General features: G+C 38.6%; 1 protein-coding gene across 1 annotated transcript; it reads left to right on the plus strand.

Annotated features, from left to right (window-relative positions):
- Nucleotides 1–21,036: 21,036 nt before the first annotated feature.
- LOC122304051 lies at nucleotides 21,037–21,680 on the plus strand. The gene has a single exon (XM_043116085.1). It carries the CDS (start codon nucleotides 21,040–21,042, stop codon nucleotides 21,487–21,489), a length of 450 nt encoding a protein of 149 aa, XP_042972019.1. The 5' UTR covers nucleotides 21,037–21,039; the 3' UTR covers nucleotides 21,490–21,680.
- Nucleotides 21,681–24,831: the final 3,151 nt, after the last annotated feature.

Raw genomic sequence — 24,831 nt, forward strand, 5'->3', positions numbered from 1 at the left:
TTACAAGGGAGTGCCTCTCTTTGAGCCAATCGGTTGGGCAATCTTGGGGAGGCAGATGGGTAAGCTAGCACTTGAGTGATTTGAAGTACTTCCAAGGGAGTGAGGGACAAAATACAAGGAAGGTGGCATGGGGTAGTGACCAAAATAGGTGCAGAAAATTCAATTGAACAAGGCCACTCGGTTTGGTTTCAAATAGGCTTGTAATGGAATTGGTTGGGTTTCTTGGCTTGGTTTCTTGGAGCCAATTCATCCAATGCTAGAAATAAACTAGGAGGGTTAAGGTGAGGTTAAATGATAAAATTTCTCTTGAGAAAATGGTGTAAATGTTGCAGGCTGATGAGTGATTTGGTGCAATGTACATGGAGGTACACCTAGGTGCCGAGTGGTGGTGACTTGGGCATTGACATGGTTTTTCTTCTATTGGCATGTGTTGGGTCAAGATTAAAATTCTAAACTAATCTAAGAATAATGTAAATCAATAATAAAATCAATAAATTTCAGATCAAAAAATTGTGGCAAATGATTTAAAGAAAAATGCTTAAAACATGATTTAGAGGTCACTAATCATATGTAAGTTGATTAATGCCCTTAACTTAAATTAGAAGCTTAATTGTAGTCAAGTGGGAACTTTAGGGGCATGTGGTACTTCTTGGGCTTGGGGGAAACCATTGGAATGCTGCATGTGAGCTTTAATTGGAAGAATGAAACAAAAGACAAGACTTTGGACTTTATGGGTTGGGCTTTTGTTGGGCCATTTGTGCAAGCCTTGGTTGTGGGCTTTGGTTTGGGTTATATGGACCTTATGTCCAGATTTGTGGGTCTATCTATGGCCTCAAAGGCCTACTGGGCTAGGTCTTAATATTTGGGTCTTTTCTCAATTGGGCCAATGTCTTCAATCTTATTAAGTTAGGCCCAATGACCTTATGCTTACTAAGTTGGGCTTAATATCTTGGGTGTAATAAGTTAGGCCCATAGTCTTGTATCCCATAAGTGAGGTCTAAAATATTATATCTTCCAAGTTAGGCCTAAGGCCTTCACTCTTACTAAGTTAGGCCCAATGACTTTATGCCCTTTACATTGGCCTTATTTTCTAGTGTCCTTCAAGAAAGGCTTAAAATTTTATATCTTCCAAGTTGGGCCTAAGACTTTTTAACATCTTATCCTTAGCCCATCACATCCTTAGTACATTAGGGCCCTAAATTTTTATTTCCATCAAGTAGGGCCTAAATTATTAGTGTCTCTCCTAACCCTTTATACTTAAAAAGCTTGGGCTCTTAGTAAACCACTCTTTGAGCCTTCTCAAAATTCTATCAAATATTTAATCTAAATTACTTAGCCCATTAATGTGGCAACCCTCCAATATGCCATGTGTCATTCTTCCATTGACCTCTTGGCATGTTACCTCAAAATTAATAAAGCACTAAAATCTCCAAAATAAAATTACTAAACCAGTCAAGTCAAGTTCCAAAAATATTCATTTTTCTCAAAATCAATATTACACTAGAATCTTCTAATAATTCTACTAAACCCAAAGTATACAACCCTTTTTCCAATTCAAGTATTCAAAATTGTTCTTATTCTCAAATAGCCCAACTCTTAATTAATTGGGATTAAGACTACTAAGGTCAAGGCCTAAGGAGCTTTTCAGGCAGGGTGTTACATCCCCTCCCCTTAAAAGAAGATTCCATCCTTGAAATCGGGGTATGAGTTAGTGTAAACAAATAATGCATACAACACGTAGATACTATGTACATACTCACTAATGACTCTACGGTCCCGAACTAGATGAGAAGTCTTCACTAACATCATCCGACCGCTCCTCCTGAGTGTGGTAGAAGACTCGATCCTCTTCTAAGTCATAGTACGCGTTAACTCATTCTTCCATTTCCCTCCATTTTTCAATCAATGCGGTTTTGATTCTTTGAGATCCCTTTTCACGATATCATATGCGATGAAAAAAAGGGTCAGTGACTCTGAGGTATCCGTGGAAGAGATAACTGGATACAATGGTTCTTAATTTATCCTCTTTCTCCAAGTGGCTTCTTCAATGTTGTGATTTTGCCAAAGCACCTTCACTAAATGAATTTTTTTCAATTTCCTAGTTCCTTTGTTTTCCAATCCATAATCTGAACGGAAACTTCATTGTATGTGAAGTTGAGTTGTAACGAAATGTCCTCTAGATCTTTAGGGCAAAAATTACAGTAGTTGACTCTAAGTCATGGGTGGGGTAATTCTGCTAATGGCTCCTAAGTTGTGAGCGACAACACCTTCATCTTGCATCCAAGTCCTGATAGTTTAGAGAAACTCTCTATGAATGACTCGGTCTCGAATATGCTTCCAAGTGTAGAAGTATCAAGTTGTATCAAGGATAAATCCAGGATCGTATTCCACAGGGACAAAGGGTTATCAAAGCATTTGTGAGATTTTTATGTAACAAATGTGTTGACTACAAGAGATGGAAATAAATATGAATCTATGTTTCTAAAATTACCAAGAACCAAGAGGTTTAAGGAAAATGTGTAGAAGTTGAATTAAAATTGTAAGAAGCAATAAAACAAACACTTGGGATGCAATTTTCGCCCATTTCTATTTTGAAGTTGGATTTATCTCTAATTTCATCTTCTCTCAACCATGCTCTCATTCCTAGAAGTCATGGTCGATTAATAAAATAATAAGCACAATTTTCAATATAATCAAGGTGCTTGACAGATGTTATAATAAGTGTAAAAGTGAAAGAAAGCCATCAAAATCTTGTTACAAGTTCAAGCATCAATCGTGCATTTATGTCTACGACTGATCAAGTTCAAGAATATAGAATTTTAATCCTTCCCATAGGCAAAAGCAAATACAATCTATCAAGTTAATCATTCAAAAATCCATAACCTTGAAGAAAATGCAACCCAAAATAGTCATAAGTTACTCACTGAATCCCAAGCTAAAAATTTAGCCTATCATTACTAAATTAGCAAAATGCCTAAATATGATGAACCCTAATATTTTAAGTTGAATATCCTCTCTAAACATTTCTGCATCTATTGAAAACTGAAGTAAAAATAATCAAGAAACAAGTAAATAAAAGAAATAAAACAAGAAGAAGCTAGTGCACAGAAAATAAACCTAAACCACACATAAACGTAAACTGTTGACCTCTCGCCGGTCTAGAAAAACATAAACATAAACCACACAGAAAAAAATAAAAGCCAGCCAACACCTAAACGCTTAAGATAGAAGAAACTGTTGACCTAAACCACACATAAACGTAAACTGTTGACCTCTCGCCGATCTAGAAAAACATAAACGTAAACCACACAGAAAAAATAAAAGCCAGCCAACACCTAAAAGTTTAAGAAAGAAGAAACTGGAAGGAAGCTAAAAACGTAAAGCAAGAGAAAAGATATTAACTAACCGACTAAAGTCTGCAACCCAAAAAACAGGAAATGAAAACAGAAATAGGACTCAAAACCAAAGAGCAGCTTCCCCGCCGTCTCCTCTCAACGTAAAAGTAAAAACTAAGAAAATGAATAAAATAATAAAGAAAACATGCCCCACAAGGTCTGGGTCCCTAATAAGAAGAGAGAAAAAAAATAAAAGATAAAAACTCCCCCAAAAAAAGACGAAACAGAAAGTAAGTAAAAAAAAAACTAAAAAAAATAGAGAGAGTTTGCCACATCTCCTATCCACTGTAAAAACAAAAGCAAGTAACAAAAAAGTAAAACCCCACGCCGTAATACGAAATTTCCCCTATGCATATGCGTGTGAAGTCCTCTGGCGTTGAGGTCCTGCGTCCAGTGGCTCTGCATCGTGCTCCTTTTTTGTGCGTGATTTCTTCTATTGTCCTGCTCCACGTCCAGCCAATTCTATTTTCTTCTAGTATTTTCATTAATGCCCTGCATTATATTAAAAGTGTATTTCTTTTAAAGACAAATATAGAACTTTATGTGTGTAAAATATTGGCATCAATTAATTTGACATTCAATACTAGAATTTGATGTATAATTAAGTGCTCAATTCTCATTTGATAAAATAAATCACTCATTTAAGCAACTTAATTATGCAATTCTAACCCTTTATTAACGAACCTTTGGTAATAACTAGCTAATATTAAGAAACTTTGGACCTTGCATACATTGGTAGGATGCTGCCAATATACTACTACTTTAATCTTACTAGGATCAACCACTACTCCTTTGCTCGAAATCTCATGCCCTAAGAATGTTACTTCCTTGAGAAAAAATTCGCACTTGCGTACAAACTATGTTCCTTTAATCTCGCTAGCATTTAAGCTGAGATGTTGCCTATGTTCCTCTATCTAAACCTTCAACGCCTTTAATTCTAATGGCACAATAAGGTATGGTGTTCTATTTGTGGCATGTTCTAGATCTATAAAGGAGACTGTTTCCATATTGGGGGTAATCCTAGTAAGCCATCTGTGAACCTCAAGAAAATCCTCAACTATAGATATCCCCTGAATCTCCTTATTCCTACTGGAGTATTCAACTATCAAAAATAATTCAAATACCTATAGCCCTTCTAAAAGCTGAGATCAAAAGAGGGAACAGCCTTTATAGTTCCTCCCATAAAATGGATCCTAAGAACTTCAAGTGAGTCAATCACAATCTCTTTCCTCCAGCGGTCTATCTTGCCATAATTGCTCTGATACCACCTTGTGACACCCCCAACCTCCGCTTCGGATATTATGGAGACTTGAAGCATTGGGACATACAACACATGGTTACATACCCTCGTACATGATAATTAATATGCAATGCATTCTAGTATGCAACTAGCAATATACAATAATTACAGTGGGAAAATAGGGTGACTTATAAATAATTGATACTACAATGAACTAAACATCTCAATAATATTAATAACCATCAACTCAAACTTAAGCTTAGCATTTCCTTAATATAAAAATACTTAATCCAAGTTCAATGGTTAGACCAACTCTTTCATACGCTCTGAAGTATGAAGAGTCAATGCTTATGAGCATCAAAATTATTGATGTTCCAGATACTCTCTCTCTCTCTCTCTCTCTCTCTCTCTCTCTCTCTCTCTCTCTCTCTCTCTCTCTCTCTCTCTCTCTCCATTTCTTTGTTATGTTAATGGGACATGCCATCCTCAACACCTCTTCTCATGCTAGTTATTTTCCTTCTTTTTTTCTTTCTTTCCATTATCTACTCTTAACAATTCTATACCACTTCAATTCCTTATAAAAATTCAAAATGAAGTGTGAAAACAAATATGTTTATCAAGACTAGCAAAAATATAAATATTAACACTATGTAATTGTGATAATGCTTTATTTAAAATAGCAAAATTATGTACAATTAAGTTGTTATCATAGGATGTAGTGCTTGACCACCTTACTCCTGTAGAAAACCTACTCAACAGTGCTACTGTGGCAGGAGGCAGAGCCCGATCGCCCTATTGAGGCATGAGGCATGTTCAACCACACTGCTCATGCGGGAGGCCTCCTCGATCAAGTTGCTGTAGAAAGAGGCGTGATCAACGCTGTCGAGCATGTCACCTACCAACTTACAATGCCGAGTGTTTTCTGATATGCTACTTCTCTCTCTCTCTCTCTCTCTCTCTCTCTCTCTCTCCCTCTCTTCAACCTTCACTTCTTTTATTTTCGCTTACTTTGCCCCACTTTTTAGCCAGCGCTTCTCTCTCTCTCTCTCTCTCTCTCTCTCTCTCTCTCTCTCTCTCTCTCTCTCTCTCTCTCTCTCGATATTTCTTTGTTCCGCAAGTGGGACTTCTCATCCTCAACACCTCTTTTCACGCTAGTTCTTTTTCTTTTCTTTTTTCTTTCTTTTCATTATCTGCTCTTAACAATTCTTTACCACTTCAATTCCTTTGTTAACATAAAAATTCAAAATTAAGTGAGAATATATATATATCAAGACTAATAAAAATAGAAATATTAACACTACCTGTCATGCACTGACCACGCTAGTCCTGTAGGAGATGTACTCAACATTGCTACTATGGTGGGAGGTAGTGCTGATCATGCTGCTGAGGTAGGAGAAATTTTCAACCCGACTGCTCTAGCAGTAGGTGTGCTAGACCATGCCACTGGAGTGTGACTGTTAGCCTTGATTGCATGAGCATTATTAACACTCAGCTTTGTAAGATGGTGAGAGGTATGCTCGACCACGTTGCATGTGGTTCGGAAGCTTGCCTTTATGTCCACCAGCTATTCTGAGAAGTTTTCTCCAAAAACCAACCTAGTTAGTGTACTTGTGCTCCAGGCCAATTGTTCTAAGAAGTTTGAGACTTGCAAACTTAAGCCATTTTGCTGGTGTGTTGCAAGGGCTTGAAACACTTAGGTGAGGCTAGAGGGTGGCCCCACATTGGCAATAATGAGGATCTAGCATGTCACATTTCATATTTATAGATAAAGTAAACAGAGCAATTGCTCTAGGGCTATCCGTATTACTGAAGTTAGGGTGCTAAGATGCCTGAGCGCTGCTCTAGGATGGCCTCCTAGCTAGTGCTCCAGGCTAGCTATGTAGCTCGAGAAAAGAATTGCTTATTGGGGAAGCTTTGTTGCTCGAAGATTTCCCTTGTTGATCAGGAAGAGCCTTGTAGGTCTAGGCAAGCCTAGTTGCTTGTTGTGTGTCTCTCTCTGGCGAAGGTAAGGAGTTGAGATGGCAAGAGATGTTCTTGACTGCACTACTCAAGTGTGAGATGTACTCGATCGTGCTGCTATGCCTTGAGGTAGTGCTTGTCCACCTTGCTATGGCTGGACATAATGCTCAGCCGCATTATTGTTAGGTGAGCGATGCTCTAGGGGCGGGCAACCATTGGGATTCTGTGACACCCTCAAATTTTGCTCGAGATCAGACGAACTCTAAAGCATTGAGAAATGCAACACAAAGTTACCTACCCTCATTCATGAAAAATAAAGATGCAATGTACCTAGTATTCATCTAACAATATGCAATATTTACAACGGATAATTTTTTTCTTTCGCAATACTATGTACCGAATAAGATATATCCTAAACATTGAAACATATTTCATAATCTTACGATAACATACATTCAAAAGTTACAGTGTATTTCCTAAAGATCTATAACACCATGAGTTCTAGAGATAGCGCTCTTTAAGTACGTGCAAAGACTAATATAACTATTATGCTAGCCCATCAAGAAAATTGCACAACTTGGCCAAGGTAGTCATAATCCTATCGATAAAATGGAATATCGAAGCGATGAACTCTGCATTGATGCATAGCTGCCTAATTGACCTCTTCTAGTCGATCTTCTATTGAGTCTCCTGATCCAGGCACATGATCTACCATTCTAGGGGAGAAATGGTAATTAGCACTAGCCAGTGAAATTTGATTACAAATTGTGGATAAGTTAAGAATTAACTTTAATTGATAGTGTAAGGATGCATGCATGACAGCATGCATGACAGTAAAAACATGAATACTAACATGAACATGAATAATCGTGATATGACTTGACAGATAACATGACATGTGCTAACATAACTTGAATTGACATGAAAATGAACTAAATTGAAATGAACTTGAATTGTACGTGAAATAACATGACATGAAACTAAACATGAAATTGAGACTTGAAGTTGAACTTTAACATGAATTGAACAGGAATTTGAAATCTTGATCATACATAACTGATTAATTAAATATGAACTGTGGATGCTACACAGGTCCCCTCAAGCCATGTGGCCCTACCAAATGACATGTGCTGGCTTGGGGTTTCAATAGGGTTTGGTTTGGTGTTTTAGTTTCTAACTAGCACAAATCCATTTTTTTGGCCCAATGAAAATACTATGGTATAAAATAATGGATAAGGGTGTAATGACATGAATTTGAGTGGTTAATAGCATGTGAAAGTGATTTAATCAAGTGATTAAACACTAGGCTAAAACCGGCCACATTTACAAATTGGGGAACTATTTAGAATTTTGGTTTGCACAAGGTATTTAGAGTTTCAACTAGATTTCAAATATTTGGGGTATCACTATGGTTGAAACCTTCTTTAGTTTGGCACAAAAATGAACTGTTCGATGGAATAGTGTTTGAATTAGGTGACATGATCACAATGCTTGATTTTCTTTCATTTTCTTCACATTTTCATTTCGTGGTTTCTGTTAGTGCTAAGTATCCTATAGTATACATCAAGTGTGGCTTAGATCTTGCTATGTGTCTAAATACAACTTCTCTAAACTAATCTTGCCCTATGAAAAATGTAAAAATAAACATTACACTACAAAATCCTAAATAATAATAATAACCTCATAGTGCAATTCATTTTGCAAATTTCGACTCCAAAGTGCCTCGAATAAATAAAAACACATTTTCAAACAACTGTTGTCCAGAAAATGAAAATCATTTTCTTATGCCATAAAATCATAAATATTCATCCGAGACCAATGGCGTAAACCGTTTCTCATTCTCACACTCCTAAGTACCTCAAATATATAAAATCGTGTTTTTGGCATCATCATGAGTATTAAAATTGACTATGTTGACAGACTAAAACTTTCGTATTGATCGATTTGTGAAACCTTTCCATGATTTTTATGAGGTTCCTAAAGCCTAAATTAATTCATCTACTGAATTCCTAGAAGGTTGTTATAGGTTCCCTTCAATTCTTGAGGAGTCTTAGGGGAGAAAACTCCAAAAAAAAAATCTGTTAGCACAAATAAATTTAGACAGTAAGTCAAGTAGAGAGTGGCCAGCAATGAGAGTGTTGGGTGAAGAACATGTATCTTCTTGACTTGTTTGTTCGCTGTGACATTCCGCTCGCCTATAATTAGGCTTATGGTTGAGTCTAGGGTGCTTGAGTGTTGCTAGTCGATGGTTCATCAACTTTTATACCATCGTTTCCCTACTTGCCATTCTCTTTTTGGGTTCATAGAATCCCAAGGAGTTTTATGGGAAGAAAATCTAGACCTAGAACTTGGTGGATGTCTTAGTGCAGTTTCCTTTTTGATTTGGAACTCCATTCATTCTCTCTTCATCTCATTATTTCACCCACTGGGACTCTAGGGGTGATAAGACTCATGTTGATTGTTCCAATTTAGCGATCAAAGTTGCTGCCGACAATTCACATTGATAGAGCCACTCCTAACCCAATTTGGTGTGGGTTGGCCACCCTCAATGATGGTTTACAAAGCTGGCTCTCTGTTTCTTACACCGTTGGCTTGTCGAGGGTTAAGATCATAGTGATGATGCATGAAGATGTGGGCTACCTCCATGTGGAGTAATGGACGTGTATGAATTTTTAGTCACCTACTCGTGGCGACTTATTTCTTAGACCTCAACAGACAACAAACACCTTCTATGATGGTGCATCGGTTAGGGACCAACACCTGCATGGTGCTAGAGTTTTATGTAAAAAGGTTCTGCCCATCCATGTGGTGACAAGGCCCTTGGTAGGTAGCAAATCATATGAGTTAGTGAGATGCCACCCTCTCCAACTTCGAAGGTCTAACCATGTTGTGCATGGCATGAATGCTTGGTTGGGCATGGCGGGGAGCTATTATTCATAGCGACTGTGGTCTTATTCATTGTGGCCAATGAGTGCCACTTGGCCTCAAGCTTGCCCACGTGGGTGAGATTTCCAAAAGTGGGCTGTGGCTTTCTCATGCGAGCATGCTCTATGCTTGCCATGGTGGGGGAGTTGATCTTCTTAAGTGGTGGGCAAACCAGCCTTGTATTGGTTTGGGCAACATGGCTTGGAAGGTTACTGGCAAGTTTGGGATGAGGTGAGGGCAATTCCTTTAATGAGATGAAGTGAGCTCAATAAAGGATTCCGGCGAGGAAGCTTACTTACACATGGTGGTCGCTCAACCCAAATTAGGAGCTCTCCCATGGAAAGCAAGCTTGGCCTTGGCCTTAAGCTCGATTGGGGAAAGATGATGCTTGCCATGAGGGTGGAAATATGTTGCCTAATGTGAGGTTGAAGAGATGGGCAACCCTGTGCTTGCTTGCGGGTGGCTTCTTCCGATTGCCCGCCATGTGGGGTGTTGAGTTGGGCAAGCCAATGCTTGCTCCAGCATGATGTTTTTTGGCAGTTACCTGCCATGGGGAGTGGAGAGTTGGGCAAGCCCATGCTTTCTTGCCCGTGGCTCCTGGTTGTTGCTCGTTCATGAAGGGATTATTGTTCGGCACTGGGGTGAGGAGCTGCTAGCAGAATCATTGCCATGAGGGATGAAAGATGTTGCTTAGGAAAGAAGGTGATGTCTATAGAGTCCCCAAGATGAGGGTAGTTGAAGCCCCCCGAGAATCCTTCTAGACGTTCCCTAGATGTTTGGTAGGAAGCTCCTTTTATTAAGACCTTCAGAGAGTGGTTCATGAGATGTCAATTTCATGTCCTTTCCATTTACGTATCTGACTTGTCTTCTAATGCTTTATCACTTCTTTGTCTTGTCTCGTCTTTTTTCTTTTCCCTCCTACTCTTGATGATTGTCATAGTGGGTTGGGCCTAGTTTATTTAGTATCAACAAAACTCACTACATGTTGTGCCCAATAGTCTTGCTCGTTGATCTTAAAACCCTTTTTTGCATCTTTCTCCGCTTCTACCATTTGGTAAACCTCCAACAAAGTAAAAGCAAGCATGCCACATATGTAATTATCTTCTTGATTTTTGGATAGAAGATGTTCCATTTACAAATTTCACAGGACCATATTGAAATAAGTAACTAATGTTCATAACCTCAACTTAACATGCGTTACAACTACTTCAAATGTTGAGAACCATTACATAACACTTTACCAACCTTGCTCTGCATACACGTGCAAGAAAATCACAAAAATGGGAAGAAATGCACAAATGCAGAAGTTGTGGACCTAGTTTTAACGATCTGAGCATGTCAATGGTAGAGAACTAGTGAAATTATGTAAGAGCACTAGATTGATTGTTCAGACTATTGCTTGATCTCATGAAAGATGGGAAGAAAAATATTTCTTTAGAGAGACAGAGCACTTTTACAATGAACATGACATTTGTGACTTGTCCTATTTATCGATCATGTATGAAATAGTAAAGAAAGTGGTAATATATATAATATTGATATTTTTTAGGGCAGAATAAGTTTGATGCTTCAAATTATTAGAGAAAGTAATCATCATGTTCCAAGTCATGAAAAATTGAACTTTGTAATTCTCAATTGCATTTCATGTAAAACTCATGGGAAGCATACAATCAATAGCCACCAAAACGTTTTTGTTACCTACAAGCATGTTTGGTCTTATAAAAAATTGCATCAAATGAAAAGATGTAATTACCTGACCATCATGTAATATTGCTAATAGTCAATACACTTAACATGTATCTAGCAATATGTAAAAATAGCACTAAATTTTTTTTTTCAATTATAATTTGTATCAAAATAAACTAAAACCCCAAATATAATCTTCATATCATTAAGCATATATACTTGTTCATTATCAATCAAGAAGACAAAATCTGAATCATAAAATGCCGCTTTGAAGTGGTAAACTCCATAATACATCATACCTTACATTTGTCTCCATCAAATAGTCTTAGAACATTAAACCATAATTAATAGATACCCTCTATATATACAATGGCATTCCTCCATTCAAATAAAAAATTTCTTAGTCCACCTCATCTAATCCTATGGTCAACTCCTGGTTGTGACCAGACTCCTCATATCTTGCCTCATACTCTACCATTCCGGGATAGGCATGATAGTTGGAACTATCACAGTGAGATTTGGACAAATCTAAATAAGTTAGGCCAAAAACATACAAACAACTTATGACACATGATTACCAACAAACATGATATGTATGCATGACTAACATGAACTTGTTTTTACAGGAAAAATAACATCATCATCATAAGAGCTTTCATACTTCATAACATGCTTGCCTTCAGAAAAAGATTTATTCATTCTTATTCATGTCCTTACATAGGGTAGAAATTCTACGGATCCCCATAAATCGTGTGCTCTTGTTGGTTATCGCATCACATCATAGGTCCATCCACCAATTGTGACTATGTCATCAAAGTCTTACCTCATGTTAGTTTCAATTAACTATTACCATGAGTCATTAGTGGCACCAACCAGTGTTCGGTAACTTTTGACTTTGCTCCAAAAATCTTTTGACCCCATTCGAAGCCCATTGATATCCTTTCTCAACCTAGCATATTTCACTCCACTTTATACACTCCATAGTGAACAAAGGAGTTCCACTAGAATAATCCTCCATCCTAACATTTGGGGTGATAATAAAGCAAAATTTCATTTTTGACTCATGCTTCATGACATGTACTTATGCTTCATGAGATATGACAGATATCATGACAAGATCATTTCAAATATAAATAAAACTATAGAACATAACTATAAATGCAGTGTTTATAAATAAGCATACAATCATAAACCATAAGTTAAGAGCTAACTTACAAACAAATGCTGGTGTGCATTTTGTGTTCATGATTTTGATTAAATCATACTTTTTTGAGTTAGGACTTAGCATAGAAGCTTTCTACTAAAGCTAAAATAACCTTTCCAATATCCTCAATGACTTATTGCTAAGTGATCCTTAAAAGTTTCCCATTCTCACAACCTCTATTCTTTTCTTACGAAACATAAGCTTTCACCCATATTAGTCTCATGCAATATTTACATAACCATCACTTTTAAGTTGATGGGAGCTTACAACATATCCAAAATTCATCATTTTCTCATAAACTGGTCACTCAAAAATCAATGAACACAAAGCACACATATTCTATCCATTCCTTGCCTGAACCCAACACAAATTCATAATTGCATAGGCCTACAAGCTCAAACTATGACTTTCTTTGTTTCATAAAACTTGACACCGCACCATCAATATTCAAAATCTATCCATACCATCTATGATCCAACAGATCACAACTACACACTTCATCCCAACACTTCACATAGTGCATAGTTCACAACATCAAAGTACAAGTTCAAAAATTTTACAATTCCCACTACATCGACATAAAATTCATCAAGATAAAAGAGATAGAAATTATACCACAATTTGAATGGATGTTGTGTGGCACTAACTGTGCTAAGGTGGTGAGGTTGCTAGGCTTCCATGGGTGGTGCTGCAGCTAAGATAGAAATTGGGAGGGAGTGATGAATGAGGCTGGGTGGCCGATGGTCTACATTTTCAGATGGAGTGGGCTACAAGTCAGAGAGAGTTGGAGGTGCAGAGAGTGATGAGGACAAAGAGGGATAGAGAGGGAAGGTTGGTGGCAGCAGAGGCTATGGTGGTGGTTGGCAAAGCTAAAGTCATGGAAATGACTCATGAAGAGGGAGAGAGTGAGATCACGACATGCTCACATAGAGGGGAAGGATATGGGAAGGGTGTTTGAGGTAGGGGAAAGATGAGGAGCTTTCAAGACAAGTAGTGACAAGGTGAGGTGGACAGTGATGGCAGTGCTCATGACAGAGCTAAAATAAAGAGGGTGAATGAGAGAGAAAGAGAGCGCGACAAAAGGAGTAGGGAGAAATGAGGGAGGCATGAGGATGGGAGAGAGGGGGAATTGTTGTGGGTGGCTCAAAACATAGAAGTGGCAGCCATGGCTAGGGTTTTCTAACCTAAACAATCTAGACCTCGTGTGGATGGAAAAGAAAGAGTGTGGGCATGTGTGTGGTGGTCAGAGGGTGAGCTAAAGGTGGAGATCTACGGTGGTGTGTGCATGTGTTGGGGTGATGGATGGCAATGACAGAAACCATAAATGAGGAAAAAGAGATCAAGAAGGATCTGGGGAGGTGAGATCAAGAGATGAGAGGGGGTGAGTGAGTGGTGGTCAGAGGGTCCATGGGGGTGCATGTGTGCGTTGGCCTGTGGTGGCTAACAATGGTAGAGGAGCCCTAACTGAAGGAAATAAAGGATGAAAGGTAGAGCAAGAGAAAGAAAGAGCAAGAGAGTGATGGAAACTTACCACTACTGACGTCAAACGAGTGGCATGGTGAGGTTGTGATGGGCGAGTTGGAGAAGGAGAGGTGAGGTGGCGGGTTGGTTTTGCAGAAATAAAGAGAAATCGAGTCGAGAGAGAGAGAGAGAGAGAGAGAGAGAGAGAGAGAGAGAGAGAGAGAGTGTGTGTGTGTGTGTGTGTGTGTGTGTTTTGCGTGTTAGAGTGAATTAGGTGACGGGTAAGTGTAATGTAGAAAAATCAGGTGAGAAATGTTGGAGAAATCAAATGCGCACGACATGGGCTTGTAAGGTAGCTGTGACGCCCCCAAATCCAACGTACGGACACGGGAAAATTGAGACGTCCGGATGGTGACATCACGGGTCACCACCCTATCGTCAAGTGCCAAGTGTGTGTACATGTAACAAGTGTACAACGAAAACAATCAGCGGATAAACAGAGTCATATAACTAAGTACCAGAATTTTTCTTGATTTAATACAAAGCCATTCAAAACATACATAATAAAATATTACAAGCTACAAATATAGTTTCAAACCCAACAACAAGGCATAAACTCCAACTCAATACTCCGGCGGAGCTGCCTCCTCGGGCTCAGCCTCCTCCTCCTCCTCGATCTCTGCATCAAAATCTAAGGTACCAAAATGGTGCCACAGGTAAGTAAGATCCAAACACCACTAAATAAAAGCATATTAAACTCAAACAATATGCATAAAAGAATGCAAATGCACATGACCGGTAAACCACATTTTTCCATGCACGCCAAAAATTCCATTTGGCCCAAAAATGTATTCCTTTCCAACTCACGCCAAAAGTCTCATTTGGCCTAAATCCAACTCAATCCAATAACCAATTATTCCGAATGCACTATGAACTCCCCTAGGGGTCATCCGCACACCCTGGCTCCTGTGCCACACCGCAGGTAACGACCACGTGTGTGACACCTAAACGAGCGATGCCTAGTTCCGCGCCCCGTGCGTTCGTAGCCAAGCATCCTCTAGCCCTCACTAGCGAAGGGTCACGGAGTCGGTACGAGAGCGTTACCATCCCGCCTGCTCCCGTTGTCGCCAGCAACAACTCAGGGGACATCACACAGTATATTACGCTCCTGAGTGAACAGAGGAACTCCACGGAGATAATACCCCATCTCGGCTTGGGGTCGTGATACACACGCACCCGAAATTCCATTTACACATATAACACCGGTTTTTCTCAATTTAAAACATGCACGTGAATGCACCATGAAAATGCAACCTCAAGGCACAAATAACCAACCAATCACAAAACAACCAAACCAAGCAACTCCGTCCTCAATCCATCCGACCCCCGAACTCCTGGGACTCAATCCGGAATCAACCAACCAATCCAATAAATTATTGTAAGAGAAAAATATATTTAAATCTAAAACTAGAGTTTGGAAAATACTTACAGTGCTATAAGGTATTTTTCGAAAGCTCACGACGTTGCAAACGGCGGAGAAAAAGCAACGTAACAGTGTTTACACGGTGGCCGTGGGTTGTAAATAACCCACTTTCGAACGGGGATAAAACAGGACACGAAATTGATAGGGAATGACCTAGGGATGTTTATGAAACTAAAAGAAGTGAGCTTTGGCCGTGGGTGGCAGTGGAAGTGCAAAAAGGGGCTGATCAGAGTTGAGCTCGTGGGAGCTGCTTCGGCAATGGATCGGGGCTGAAAATGGGTGGGTTAGGACGGCAAGAGGTAGGGGATGAAGTGGTGAAAAGATGGTGGCCGGAGGTGGAGCGACGGCACCGGAAACGGCAAAAAGTCGTGCGACTTAGATGGGCTGTAGGGGGTGATCGGCAGCTCGGATGTGGCTGGAAATTGGTGGGGTGCTACGCCGGCCGGAGGGAAGTCGAATGGTGGTGGCTATGTCAGCCACGTCGGCCGGACAGTGGTGGGTCAGGGTGGAGAGCTGGACGGTGACGGGAGGGAGAAGGGAGAGCTGCTGCGCACACGGGAGAGAAGAGGAAAAAGGAGAAGAAGAAAAGAAAGAAAAAGAAAGAAACAGGAAAAAGAAAAAAGAGAAAAGAAAAAGAAAAGATGAGAGAAAAGAAATGAGGTCCAATCCTCACCTCCGGAGTCCAAAAACTGATCCGACAAAAACGATTTAAAAATATATATATATATATAAAACGACTAAAATAAATTAAACACCACATCAAATAAAATAAAACCAATTAAAATACAATAATTTAAAATAAAAAAAACCAATATATTAATTAAATTAAAAACACTCATTCAGTGAAAATACACGTAAAAACGGGGTATCACATCCTCTCCCCAATTTCGTTCTCGAAATTTGCAAGATCAAATACCAACTTGAAATAAGCCACATGATTCCACCGAGACCAAGATTAAGAAACGTACCGTCATTTACTCAACCAAGTAGGGGTACTGTTCCCTCATGTCAGCTACTCAAACTGTAATTGCATTCAATGACACAGTTTCATCACTTTCATCCCTTCTAGACAAAGCATCAGCTACTTTATTGTCCACTCCTTTTTTGTATTCAATTGTAAACTCATAGCCCAAGAGCTTAGAGAGCCATCTCTGTTGTGCAACTAGACCAACCTTTTGCTCAAGCAGATATTTCAAACTATGGTGATCTATTCTCACTACAAAAGCACCACCAAGAATATAAGGCCTCCATTTTTTAACTGCCAACACCAAGGCCAAAAAATCCTTCTCACATGTGGATAACAACAGATTTTTCCCTTTCAATGCTTGTCTTAAGAAAGCCAAGGGTCTTTGGTCCTACATCAGTATAGCCCCAACTCTATTTGCACACGCATCACACTCAATGATGAAAGTTTTTGTAAAGTCTGGTAGTGCCAAAACAGGTGGATTTGTGATAGCTACTTTCAATTCCTCAAATGCTCTTGTGGCTTCTGAATTCCATAGAAATGAATCTTTCTTCAAAAATGCTGTCAAAGGTGCTGCAATAATACCATAGGCTTTAATGAACTTTCTATAGTAGCCAGTCAGTCCAAAAGCCCCTCAAACCCTTCACATTCTTTGGTATAGGCCAACTAATCATTGCTTCAAGTTTCTTTGGATCTGCCTTCACTCTAGTTCTTGAAATGAGATGACCAAGGTATTCTATCTCTTCACAAGCAAAGTGGCATTTTGATCTCTTTGCATAAAGCCTTTTCTCTTTCAGTGTTGCTAAAAGTATACAATGAGACTCTATATCTTTGCTATACACCAAAATATCATAAAAAAAAAAATTACAAATTTCCTCAAAAAATGTCTAAATACATCATTCATGAGACCTTGGAATGTTGAAGGTGCGTTTGTAAGACTAAAGGGCACTACAAGGAATTCATAATAATGCCCTTCATGTGTTCTAAATGTAGTTTTAGGGATATCATTCTCTCTCATTCTAATTTAATGATAGCCCGATTGAAGATCAAGCTTAGAAAAAATTGTAGCACCAAACAACTCATCAATTAATTCATCTACAATAGGGATAGGGTACTTATCTTTGATTGTAGCTTCATTTAAAACTCCATAGTCGATGCACATCCTCCAAGACCCATCAGCATTCTTCACCAATAGCACTAGAGATGAAAAAGGAGACTGACTTGGCCTTATTACTCTAGAATGCAGTAATTCTTTAACAATTTCTTCAATCTCAGTCTTTTGATAATAAGGGTATCTGTAAGGCCTAACGCTCACAAGTACAACCCCTTGCTTCAAGTTGATTTAATGATCATGGGATCTTTGAGGAGGTAAGCCAGTTGGTTCCTCAAAAATACTGCTGAACCTACTCAACGGCTTTGTTATAGACTCAGGTTCTTTGATAATACCTTCTTGAGGTTGCACATAAATCATATGTAAGAACATACTTCGATGTTCCAATCCAGCTATACTGGAAATTTCCCCATCTTTAATCAAGGGACTACAAGGGGAAGATAACTCTTGTAAAGAAATACCTCTACCTTCAATGCTAAACTGCATTTGCAGCTTTTTAAAGTCCCAAAGAATGGGCCTTAGAGACAATAACCATTGCACCCCTAGGACAACATCACATCCACCTAATTCCAGGGTTCAAAAATCTGTTACAAATGTAGTTCCTTGAATTTGAATTCCTACTTCAGTACACACTCCTTCACTACTAACCATATCACCATTAGCAATTTTAACTTGCATAGGATTGGATCTTTGTAAATACAACCCAGAATTAATGGCTATCATGGTATCTACAAAATTATGAGTACTGCCACTATCAATCAGTATCACCACCCTCTTCTTCCTTAGCTGTCCAATAACCCTCATGGTTTGAGGACTTGATGTACCCACATTTCCTGAATTGAAATTGAGGCCACTTGAACAGTAGGTTGTTCATCTTGATGTTGTGCCCCCTCTTGTAACTGCTAAGTTTCCTCTACTAATTCCCATGAATCCATTTGAGACAAATCCATTCCCTCCAAAACATACAATCTTGGTTTGACACATTTATGCCCTTGATGATATTTTTCCTCACAAAAATAGTAAAGACCCTTCTTCCTTCTTTCTTGCATTTGAGTTTATGATATCCTTTGGTAAGGTGTTTTAGAGACAACCTGCCCTTTAGGAGGAGCCCCCAAAATAGAAGGAACTTGTATTGATCTTTGTACACTAGTTCCAGAATCATAAGAACTCGACTTCCAAGCTCTTCTTGTACTCCAAACATTCTGTTCTTGAATCTTGGCCGAGCCAAATGCATCAAGTTTTGGGGTTGAACATCTTCACAGTAAACCTTACCTCATCCTTCAAGCCACTTATAAAGCAACTCAACTTATTCCTTTCATAAATACCCTTAAGTCCATTAGAGACCAAATCAAATTCTGCCTTGTAAGCCACAACAAAACCTAATTGCTTCAGCCTTGTTAACTCCTTCATTGGATTATCATAAATAGACAATCCAAACCTCACTTGTAGTGCTTGGATAAATTCATGCCATGAGTGAAAAAGGCCTGCTTTTTGTAGAATTCTGAAACCAAACCAAAGCTTCTTCTTCCATGTAAAAAGAAACAAAGAAAATCTATTGTGCTGGTTGATAAAGTGTTAGAATTGCGTAATTAAATTGCTTAAAGTGAATAATTTATTTTATTAATTAAGAGTTGAGAATTTAATTATGCAATAAATTCTAATACTGGATTCCAATTGATTGATGTGAATATTTTGGTAACAAATATTCCATATTGTCTTTCCAATGGTAAATATTTAAATCATGCTGCAGGCATGGAAAAAAAAAATAATTGGAGCCGAAACGTGGGACTTGTACGAACTGTACGGACTGGAGGAGATGAAAGGCTGGAACAAGCTGGGACACAGCACCTCACGCAGAGCACGCTGCCTCTCACGCACAAACCTGCAGCAGATCAACGCAGAGCACAAGCTGGCACGGAGGAAGGGCAACGCAGAGTAAATTTCACAGGCTGAAAGGGGCAAATTCGATTTTTTGGCTGGAGGGGAGTTTTGGGATTCAGACGTTAGGCGGCTAGTTATTATCACTTAGTTTTTTTTTTACGTTTGAGTTTTTTTTTTCTTTTTTGTTCGACCTGTTCGACAACAGCAGAGTAGTTAGTTTTTTAGAGTTTATTTTTTCTTCTTAGAGCACTCACATCCGTATCCCCATCCCCATCTCTATAATTTAACTTAAAATCATATTTTTTCAAGTTTTTCCCTAAATTTTATTCATCTTCTAAAAACCTCCCACATCCCATTCCCCATCCCTATCTCTATTCTATTAAATAATATTTCTCTATTCTTTTTTTATTACTTTTTTCTCTCTCTTCCATTTACAATCTTAACTACTAACTCTTTTGTCTTATTATCTTTTTTTTCAAATATCAATTTCTATTAAATTTTTTTATGGTTTTGACTATCAAATACAGTATTTTTTTAACCGGGATTAGTATTATAAAAACAGTAATTTTTTATTTAATTAGTGAATTTTCTAACGTGATGGTCATATTTTATTATTTAGTATTCTTTATTCGCTCTTTTAAAATTATCTCTCACGTATTGAATATAAAATTTAAACTCATTTTTTAACGGTAACATTTTTTGTCTTTTTTCCAATGGTAACATTTTTCGTCTTTTCTCAAACGGTAACATTTTTTGTCTTCTCTCAAACGGTAACATTTTTCGTCCTATGTGTAACAGTAACTTTTTCCTCCATAAATACGCATATTGCTAACATTCACTCTCACAAACTCTTCTTTATTTTGATCTATAGAACCGAATTTCAATAGTCTCCCCTGATCTCCCACTTCTTTCATCAAATGGCTCGTACTTTCTTTCGCAAATTGTTGACATACGTATCCTCTGAAGATGATAGCGATGTTGTTCTTAATGAGGAGGCCGATGGACAGTCATCGAGGCATCGTAACAATCGCCAACGTCGTAAGTTTATTCGGCGTGATCATATTGAGGGGCACGAGCGGCTATTTCGCGATTATTTTGCTGAAAATCCAGTATATCCCTCGAATCTATTTCGAAGGAGATTTCGGATGAGCCATCCCCTATTTCTTCGTATTCTAAATGAGGTAGAGTCTTACGAGCCGTACTTCATCCAGAGAAGAGATTCCGCCGGAAGACTCAGTTTATCTTCTATGCAAAAGATAACTGCAGCACTTAGAATGATGGCATATGGGGTGACTGGAGATTTTATGGATGAATACATACGTATTGGTGAAAGCACCGCAATGGAGAGCCTGAAAAAATTCTCCTCGACAATAGTAAGTGTTTTTTCAGATGAATACCTACGGTCTCCAAATGCCAACGATATTACCCGATTGCTTACTGTAGCTGAACAACGAGGATTCCCAGGAATGCTGGGCAGCATTGACTGCATGCATTGGAAGTGGAAAAATTGTCCCGCAGCCTGGAAAGGTATGTACTCTGGCCACATCCGTGAACCCACTATTATTTTAGAAGCAGTTGCTTCATATGATCTCTGGATATGGCATGCATTTTTTGGTATGCCCGGTTCACATAACGACATTAATGTTCTAGAGAGATATTTTATTTTCACGGAGCTTGCCCAAGGGCGTGCTCCTCCAGTCAATTACACAATCAATGACAATGACTACACTATGGGGTATTACCTTGCTGACGGTATTTATCCCAAGTGGCGAACTTTTGTGAAAACGATTCCGTCACCAAGAGGGAATAAGAAGAAAAATTTTGTGAAAGCACAAGAATCTGCAAGAAAAGATGTCGAGCGTGCATTCGGGGTTCTTCAACAACGATTTGCTATCATTCGTGGACCTTCCCGAATGTTCAAAGTGAAGGATCTAACTAATATAATGAAAGCATGTGTTATTCTGCATAATATGATCATTGAAGACGAGCGTAATGATAGTGAGAGTCTGAACATTGAGTATGATCAACTTGATGATGATCTCCCGGAATTGTCGCGTAATCATACATCTGAGCTTACGGACTTCATCCAACGTCATCATCAAATTAGAGACAGCTCGGCGCATAATCAGCTTCAAGAAGATCTAATTGAACACCAATGGTTATTATATTCCCAACATTAGTCGCGGTCACGTTATATTCTATTATTTCCACCAATGTTATTCCAAACTATGTTTGAATTAATCTGCTTTGTATTTGTAATTCCTTAATATTATTAGTGATTATATTAATTGTAATCAAGTTTGTTGTCGTATTTCTTTGAGTATAATATGGGGATTATTCGAGGTAATTTATCAAGATGTCTGAATTTGTCTTATCCAATTTAATTGCACAAAAATATCAATTTGCTTACAATAATAAAAAAAAAACACAAAAATTGCAATTTTACTTTTTACACATATAAATGTGCCCGAAACTAAATAAATATCAAATACATAAATATTTCCTCTCAATCTGGTCCTTGGGCATGACTACGTCTCGTGATGATTTCCCTCTGGAGTTGCTCGAAATATAGCCGCTGCATTTCTGGCATGACACTCACATCCATCATCATAATGCGCTGATCTGATTCCTTCTTCGCAAGCTCCACTTTCTCAGCCTCCAACCTCAGCCTTTCGTCCTCTTGACGGATTTTACTTTGCTCTTTTGCAGCTTCAATTTTAATCTTCTCTGCCTCCAACCTCAATCTTTCATCTTCAAGACGTAATTTTTTTTCCTCTTTCTCCTTGTCATACTCCATCTTCTCGGCCTTCAGGCGATAAAACTCTTTCTCCTGAGCGCGTGACTCCTCTAACATAGTATACTTCATCTTTCTGAGTTGGAAATTTTCCTCTGCTTCCCTGCCTTGGGCCTTTCGTTTTCCTTTTTCAGCTTTTCTTCCCATTGGCCGGTCCAATTCGATAACCTCATTCTCTATCACATTCTCTGTCTCGAGATCAAAAGCTGAATCCTCCGTAGCCGCGGAACATCGAGTCGGGGTCGGGGTCGGGGATGGGGACATCGTCTTCCTTCGCTTTGGATCCTCCTTTGTGGCGCGCCAAATCCACTTAGGTTGGTCCTTTAACAGGTGCCAACAATGCTCGAACTGAAAGGTGCATTTTTCTAACGATTGGTACATAATCTTCGTCTTGTCAAACTTACATGTAAACAAATAAAATTCATGTTAAACCAACTTTAACAAAAAATAATGCGAACGTAAAATACTAAGAGTAACAAAATTCTACCTTGTCTTGGTCGGTCATGCCACTTTGATTCAACCCTTTAATTTGAGCTAGTTTCGCACAAAATTTATTTGTGGCCTTTTGAATAACTGACCACCGATGTATTAGAGACTTTATTGTCCGCTCATTTGTGGTTTCCTTATATTGCTGAAAGTAATCAAAGATTTTTTCCCAAAGTTGGGAGTGTTTTTGATCCGTTCCTTAGACGGCATCAAGGCTACAATTTAGCCATGCAGAGACAAGTAACTTGTCTTCTTCAAGGGTGAAGTTTGCACCCCTGACTGATTTCCTAATGCCGATAGGCTCATTAAGGGGTAGGGGTGGAGAGTCACCAAGAGTCATAGGGGAGGATCCACTTTGCCCACCGCAAGTGGGGTCGAGTTGAGGATCTTGACTAAGGAGGTTGGTGAAGTACATATGTCCACGGTCTTGTGAATCCATCTCTATAAAAATGTTTAAATGTTAGAACCAAGCAGTTTGGGGTCGGGGTCGGGGTCATTGGCTCAGAAACCGATTGGTGACATAATGGAAATTTGGCCACCCACTCATGGCTGCAACATTCGGTTGCCACTACTTGATGGCCGTCTGGGTTACCTAGCCATTGAGGGAATGAAACAAATTTCTGGAATGCGTGCCAATACCAAAACATCATCACAGCCGAGTTCGAGTAGTTTCCACAAGCCAATTGTATTACAACATAACAAGAAAACAACAACCAAACAATATGCAAATCATAAGAATTCAAGAAATAAGAGCATCCCCATCCGGTCTAAATAATATGTGGATATATATTTATAAATGTGGCTCAGTATGGTGTAAATATTGACAGCATGCGTAACAAAGTTGCCAAACATCAAATGGCTGCAAAACCCCATCCAAACCGCGATTGCCTTTTGTGGAAAGTACCACAAACTGCAATATGTCCATCTGGGTGGGGATTACCCCGCCATATTGATAGGACCCCATTAACACTTGTGAAACAACAACAACTAAACACCATCATCATTGCCTAATAATACTCCCCCTTCCCCACAGATCCGAGACACTGCAATGGACCCAATACGATGTTAATCACAGCCTAATTAACACTTGCATGTACAATTGTGAAAAAATAACAATTTTAATAATGTATAATATGATATAACAGTTAGCTCTTAGGTATATTTGATATTAAGCAAGGACCCCACGACAAAAAATTTCCTACATATTCATTAGATTGGCAATAAAATGTAGCTTTTTGCTAGATGCTAGTGGACCCCACAATAAAATATAGTTTTCATTTCCACAAAGAGAATGTTGAATCCGAATATAGAATGTTGATATTAATCCATGAATATCACTGCATGCTCCTCCATTATATCACATGCTTAAACTAATCACAAGAGTAAACCATGCATCCAATTAAATAGTCCAAGTTATGACATAATAGAGGAAACGAAGATTGCATGAAAGGGGGGACAAGTAACTCAGATTCTAATAGTTTAGCACAATAAATATTCTATCATATTTAGTACAATTAAAGTTGCAATCTATTTTGAAGGAGAAATGTGACAATTCGGACAAGAGAGAGTTTAACATTAAAATGGCAAAATATCCTACAATGGGTCTGCACAGACCAACCCATAAAAATGGCATTCAAAACCAACAGCTTTAAAACCAACAATCAACAACCAAGTCTCATTTCAACCATCCATTACAACTAAGTTCAAAATGATAAAGCTCCATATTGTCACAACTACAATGGGTCTGCACAGACCAACCCATTAAAATGGCATTCAGCTCCAACAACTTTAACACCAACAATCAACAACCAAGTCTCATTTCAACAATCCATTACAACTAAGTTCAAAATGATAAAGCTCCATATTGTCACAACTACAATGGGTCTGCACAGACCAACCCATTACAAGTATATATAGAATAGTACAATCAACCAAAACATATGGACTGAGTAGTCATGAAAGAAAAGAGATGGCAATGTGTAAGTACATATGTGCAAGAATAAGGTTTAGATATCCAGCCCCCAATAGATAGATACTAAATTAACAATCTCACCCTACTTGGTACACCTAAATGAGATATCAAATACTAAAAAAGGAGCTAATATTGCACGGCATCAAGTCATATTATTCATCACAGAAAATCTCAGTGCAGTTCCACCACATTCACTCGGTACAATGCCAATACAAGTTGAAGATTTATCAACTTGCCAAACCCAAAGCTGAAATATACAACTACAGAAAC

This window comes from Carya illinoinensis, chromosome 3 (genome assembly GCF_018687715.1).
Source record: "Carya illinoinensis cultivar Pawnee chromosome 3, C.illinoinensisPawnee_v1, whole genome shotgun sequence".
Classification (NCBI taxonomy): domain Eukaryota; kingdom Viridiplantae; phylum Streptophyta; class Magnoliopsida; order Fagales; family Juglandaceae; genus Carya; species Carya illinoinensis.

Coding starts and splice junctions, on each gene's coding strand:
- LOC122304051 (XM_043116085.1), top strand. CDS start 21,040: ATGGGGTATTACCTTGCTGACGGTATTTATCCCAAGTGGCGAACTTTT.